Source organism: Tupaia chinensis, unplaced genomic scaffold (genome assembly GCF_000334495.1).
Source record: "Tupaia chinensis unplaced genomic scaffold, TupChi_1.0 Scaffold138407_1, whole genome shotgun sequence".
Lineage (NCBI taxonomy): Eukaryota > Metazoa > Chordata > Mammalia > Scandentia > Tupaiidae > Tupaia > Tupaia belangeri.
In genome coordinates, this window is record NW_006198305.1 from 3,301,486 (window position 1) to 3,307,601 (window position 6,116).

At 41.8% G+C, this 6,116-nt stretch overlaps 1 protein-coding gene across 2 annotated transcripts in view; it reads left to right on the forward strand.

Moving 5' to 3' along the window:
• The window catches only part of PTDSS1 (phosphatidylserine synthase 1), a 76,483-nt gene that overhangs the window by 26,385 nt on the left and 43,982 nt on the right, over nucleotides 1-6,116 (forward strand). Inside the window, exons 1-2 of one of the 2 annotated variants that reach the window (XM_027765479.1) lie at nucleotides 143-209; nucleotides 3,346-3,470. In XM_027765479.1, the coding sequence (XP_027621280.1) occupies nucleotides 3,417-3,470 (54 nt within the window). In that variant the 5' untranslated portion in view covers nucleotides 143-209; nucleotides 3,346-3,416. Of the gene's footprint in view, nucleotides 1-142; nucleotides 210-3,345; nucleotides 3,471-6,116 lie in introns of those variants that run through there. The other variant, XM_006161304.3, reaches the window with a different exon arrangement.

Genomic DNA, 6,116 nt, shown 5'->3' on the forward strand with positions numbered 1-6,116 from the left:
TTTATAGCTTTTTACTTTCTGATGTTCCTAATATAAATTTTTTAGGAAAATTATTTTTAATTTTTTGTTTCCATTTAATCAGTGTAAAGATGTGTTAATATATGAAAATTCTTTTGTCACAAAATTAGGTGTCAATGATGACTTCAGTTCTCTTACATGCAAACTGTTTCAGCTCCACACACCGCCTTCTGATGCTATTGTGTCTTAAGGTACTTGGGATTTGACTTAAACAAATACTGCTCGTTTTCCCTTACGCGCCTTCGTATTGCTCTTGGCTAGTAGAAGCTCAAGTGCATCTTCTGAGCACATTTGTTTTGTCAGCACCCAGGAGAGAATGAGAACCCAGCAATTCAATTTCTTCAGTGTTACGAATGGAAAAGAACTTCGAAAAGGGAGATGTATTCAGACAAAGAGCCCACGTTGACCTGGAGTTCATTGATAAGCATCTAATATAAATATTGGATATCTTATTTTTACTTGATTTTTTTATAGTCCCAATAGTCAAATTGCCTGAATAAATTTACAATAAATCTTCACAACTTTGTATGTTGGATTCATTTTGCCCAAATAAGATGTTATCAAATAAATCATTTTAGATTTGGAAAATTTGGTCTAATGTACCAGTGTAACAGGACTCTGAAAAACAGGTATTTTGTTAAAGGTTACCTATATATTTCTTTCAACTTGAAGAGATAAGTAACTCTTGATCTCTTTAAAGTTATTGGTAATCTTTTTGCTCAGCACCTGTTCACTGAGTGTGGCTGTGTGACAGGTATTATCTGGGCGCTGGTGTCACCAGGGAAGACCAGACTGGCCAGAGCCTGTCCTCAGATGCCCCTCTTTCAGTGAGGTGAGGTAGGATAGCACAGGAGGACAGCAATCGTAAACAAACCATTAAATCAATAATTAAAAAAAAAAATCAGCTGGCATTAAGTGTTAGGAAGGTAGTTAAAGCAGGGTGAGTTGACTTGACCAGGTGACTAGTTTAACTTTAAGTAGAGAGGGAGGCCTGAGAGACTGAAGCTTAGCCTGAAACGTGTATGTAAAGAAAGACCCAAGGGGCCAGCAGGTGGCATAGTGGTTAAAGTACTGGACACTCCCACATGGCCGGCCACGGGTTGAGTCCTGGACCTGGTGGCTTGCTTTCTCACTTTCCCTCTCTCTCTCTCTTTCTGTGTGTCTCTCTCTCTGGTCAAATTAAAAGAAATAAATGAATGAATATAAATAAATAATTGTTTTTTTAAAAGAAGACCCAAGCATGCAAAGACTGAGAGTTGGGGGATCCCAGGCAAAGGGAAAGGCTATTAAAATGTCTCTACAGCCAGAAATCACTTGGTGTGTTCCAAGCCTCTGTGGCCTAAGAGTAGTGGCCCAGGAAAGCATTTTAAGCGAGACGTGGGCCTCAGAGAGGTGACTACAGACAAGACCAGGGTAAGGAGCGTGGACATACATGGCAGTGGGAAGTCATGGAGGGTGTTCTCCAGAGAAGTAACATGATTACATTTATATCTTTAATAAGGCTAGTCCTGGCTGTATCATGCTTATATCTCACATTATTAAGTCTAATACTGCTCCTTGAAATTATGTTATTTTTAGCTAGTTGGGCACATTGGAGTTTTTTTCTGCTTCACATGATCTGTTGTGGACAATGACCAGTTTTATTTCTTTTCTTTCTCTTTTTGAGAAAGTTCTTTTTGTTTTTGTTTTTGTTTTGCTATCAGATGCATGAGCTCACTGGAGAGACAGAGAAACACACAGAGACAGAAAGTGAGAAATCATCCCCCGGGAGGGATGGCCATGCCACAATCCTTTCTCCTCCATTCTCTCAGATTTTTGGATATGCATGCATATGTGCCTGGTGTGCGTTTCAAGCTGGAGGGTCTGGGACTCGAACTGCAGTCAACCACCTGGAAGTCTAGCACCTTAACCACTATGCTACCTGCTGACCACTAACTTTATCTCTTAACTGATAACTTTTGGGAAACATGGAGCCCTTTGCTAATCGAAGAGAAATAAAGACACCCCCCCCATACACCCATACACACACACACACACACACACACACACACACGCTTACATGCACAGTTCTACATAGTGTGGTAGCTGGGGCCTCACCGACCTCAAAACCAAACCTAGAACTCCAGTTTTAGAATCCCTGCATCTCAGATTCTCTGTCTTAATTATTCCAAAAAGGAGCTTAATTTTAAAAAGCCTAGTGGAGAGCATTTAAGGTGAAAACTTGTGAAAAATGGTGCTTCAGTACAAATCTAACACAGTTTTCATACCAACTTGCCTAGAGATGCCTGGGCCCTAGGACACATGACTGTGGGTCAGCCACGTCCTCTGGGGCCTCTCTTGAACTCCCTGAGGGCTGCAGGGGCCTGTTGCAAGTCCCAGCACCAAAGCACGCACAGTGGATTTCATTCCAGCCACGGACGTTCTCTCCTCTGGAGTGACTCATTGGAGATTAGTGCTGAGCCAAGTTTGGATGGGCCGATGCCATCCAAGGTCATTTGTATCACAGTGTCTAAATGTCCTACATAAACATTTTGTCCTAACAGGTTCAACAGAAAGAGACATGACAGAGCTACTCGTGATTAGTTTTCAGATCTTTCAAAAATATATTGCATAGGATTTTGCCTTCTTGAAGCATATTATTAACTTTTCATTTTAGAATTATATGGGGTGATTTTAGGATAGCACTGATGATATGATATGACAATAAAATAATGCCTGCCCAGGCTAATGCAGAGTATGAGTTTTAGCAGCGTGGCCCTGAGCCACTCAGTACCTCACATCTGGAATGCTAAAGTGGTCTCCAGATTTGACTGTCCACACTCAGCCTTACTCACCTCCAGGCTACTCAGTCAGATTTGCAAACTACTACCTAGATCATCTCATTCCCCACTTAACTCAAGATAAAATCTGAAATCTTGGCCTTGACCTGCAAGCCCTAACTGTTCCTGCTGCGTTGCCTACACCACTCTCCTCTCTGCCAACACCCCTGCCCTTGTTGGGACCAAGACATTCTCTAGGGTCCTACCTGCATGTCCTTTTCTCTCCTTGAATGTCACATGTACTCTTCCGTGCCAACCCAACACAACCTTTGGCTGCTGGTCCTTCAGGCCTCAGCTTAAGCCTTGTTTTCTCACAATGTTCCCGGCCTCTTTTGATCTGAAGCAGAGTAGGTGTCAAACTCCCTCATCAAAGCTTGTGAAAGGGGTCTCAGTAGACTACGTTATAGCACCAGTGTCTGCTTTGGCAGTAAGCCTCCTGAGTCTTCTGTGTGTTGTGAGTTGACAGTCAGATTGCTCCTAAACATGAGCCCGTTTTTGTTCCCCTCAGGACTCAGTGTGCTCTACTTCCTGTTCCTGGTGTTCCTGCTCTTCCTGAATTTCGAGCAGGTTAAATCCCTTATGTATTGGCTAGATCCAAATCTTCGATACGCCACAAGGGAAGCCGATGTCATGGTACGTATTTGTCAGTGGCCTCTTAGAGAAGTGGATAGGCTCTTGGCTGTAGGGTGTAGTTGATTTCACATTTTATGTGTTTTTTTTTTTTTTTTTTTTTTTTTTTTCTTACTTTTTATATAGAAATCTAAAAATTCAGAGATTTTTTTTTCTAGATTGCCATTTTTTTTTTTTTTTTTTTTTTTTTTTTTTTCCTACTTCTTATATAGACATCTAGAAAGTACCTCTGGGCAAGTAGTTGAGTTGCATGGTTTTCCACAAGTGATGCAGTTCAGAGTGATGAAGTCTCTCATGGGGCAAAAGGGTGTTCTTGGAAGGTGTAAACATGTCGTCAGACAGCCGTGGGCATGGATTCTGCCACTGTTCACTGTGGGCAGTAGGACTTTGGGCTAAGTATTTGTTGGCCTATTCCCTTTTTCTAGGGTGAAAGTAGTGTTGCTTATTGTGAGGAGTTCTGGGTAAGTACGCAAAGCAACATTACAAGGCTTGACATACCCAGGCCCTCCAAGCTGGGGCTGCTCCTACTCCCGTCAGGTTCCCCTCAGCACCTCTGCTTTTGCCCCCAGGCCCCTGTAGCCATGATCCTACTCATGAACAGGGCATTTGTAATGATTCAGGACATTCTATTTGTTATTAAACAACACACACATACAGATTGTATGCTCAGCTAAAATAATTCTGTATCTTGGCATTTTTTAAAGAAACTGCTCATATGGGAAAAGCCAACTGGTTTTCTCTACACTCACACTCAACTTCTGAGACCGAATGGGTGGTTTTTCCCACATCAGCCAAGCTCTATATCTTTTAGCACCAGTTGGGGGTCCTAGAGTATAATTCAATTCTGATACCATCTACTTGAAGTGATTTAGTGTTGGAGCCCACAGGTTAAGGGCTCTGTCCCCAAGACTGTCCCCACTTCGGACACAAATCCAGGTTATCACTTGTGCTGCTGACTGACTAGCTACAAATTTGGGGTTCCCATACTGCTTCCCCTTGAACCTGATCCTTTCCTGTAATGACTTGCTGACTCAGAGAAACACTTCTGTTTACTGGTGTGTTATGAAGGCATAAAAGGCCCAGTGATGGTCATACATGCTGGTAAACACTGCTGCTTCACAAACTGAGGCCTCATGGGAAGCCCAGGTTCAATTCCCAGCGCAACCTAAGGGCTGGACATGGTAGCACACATCTGTAGTCCCAGTTGCTCAGGAGGTTGAGGCAGGAGGATTACAACATAGTGAGACCCTGCATTAAAAAAAAAAAAAGAGTACAGATGAATAGCAAGATGAAGAGATATGAAGGGTGAGGCACGGAAGGGTCTCAAGTGCAGGAATTCTTGTCCCCGTGGAGTTGGGGCACAGTATACCACCCTCCCAGCAGAGGTATGCTCAGTAACACAAAACCTCTCCGAACCAGGGATTTTAGGAATATCGTCATGTGGACATGATCTTTTTTTTTTTTTTTTTTTTTTTTTTTGAGAGGTTTTTGCTATAGGTTGTGTGTGCTCACCAGAAAGACAGAGAGAGACATAGAGACAGAAAGCGAGAAATCCCCCCCCAGGGGGGATGGCCAAGCCGCAATCCCTTCTCCTCCATTCTCTTCTTGGGTTCTTGGGCACGCACGCACACGCACCTGGCGTAAGTTTAAGCCACCAGGTCCGGGACTAGAACTGTGGTTGACTACATGGGAGTCCAGTGACATAGCCATTACGCAAATTGCTGGTCCTGGACATGATCAATTATTACTCCAGTCTCCAGAGGGTAGGGGATGGGGCTGAAAGTTACATGCCTCTAGAATTTCTGGTTACTCCCGCCCACCCTCTCTCCACCCCCACCCCCCACACTCCCATCTAGGAGCTCACAAAAAACATTGGAACAAAAGACACTCCTATCAGCTGGGGAATTCCTAGGGGATTTTAGAAATGGCTTGAACAATAAGGAAAATGTTTACTTTCTTAAGTAAACATTGGTGAAAGACCAAATATTAGAACAAAAGATGATCCTATTTCCCCTACTGCTCAGAAATTACGAGAGTTTTAGGAGCTCTGTGCCAGGAACCAGGGATGAAAACCAAAATTTATCCTTTACATCTTAAATCACAATATCATACTATTTTATATTGTAATATTCCTTTCCCTTTTTTTTGAATGCCTAACATTTGTACAGATAAAGAAAAACTTGGTGATACTCAGAAAAGGAAAGGAGCAGGCACTTGGGCCATAGATAAGAAATAATAAGAGAGTTAGTAATAAAGTTTAAGAGGTGATTATTCCACTGTCATTCTACAGTGAAAATCTCTCCAAAAAAAAAAAAAAAAGAAAGAAATTACGAGAGTTTTAGGAGCTCTGTGCCAGGAACCAGGGATGAAAACCAAAATTTATCCTTTACATCTTAAATCACAATATCATACTATTTTATATTGTAATATTCCTTTCCCTTTTTTTTGAATGCCTAACATTTGTACAGATAAAGAAAAACTTGGTGATACTCAGAAAAGGAAAGGAGCAGGCACTTGGGCCATAGATAAGAAATAATAAGAGAGTTAGTAATAAAGTTTAAGAGGTGATTATTCCACTGTCATTGATATAGGTCAGACCTTTCTTAGAATGCTATATCTAGATTTTTATCTTTTTTTTTTTTTTTTTTT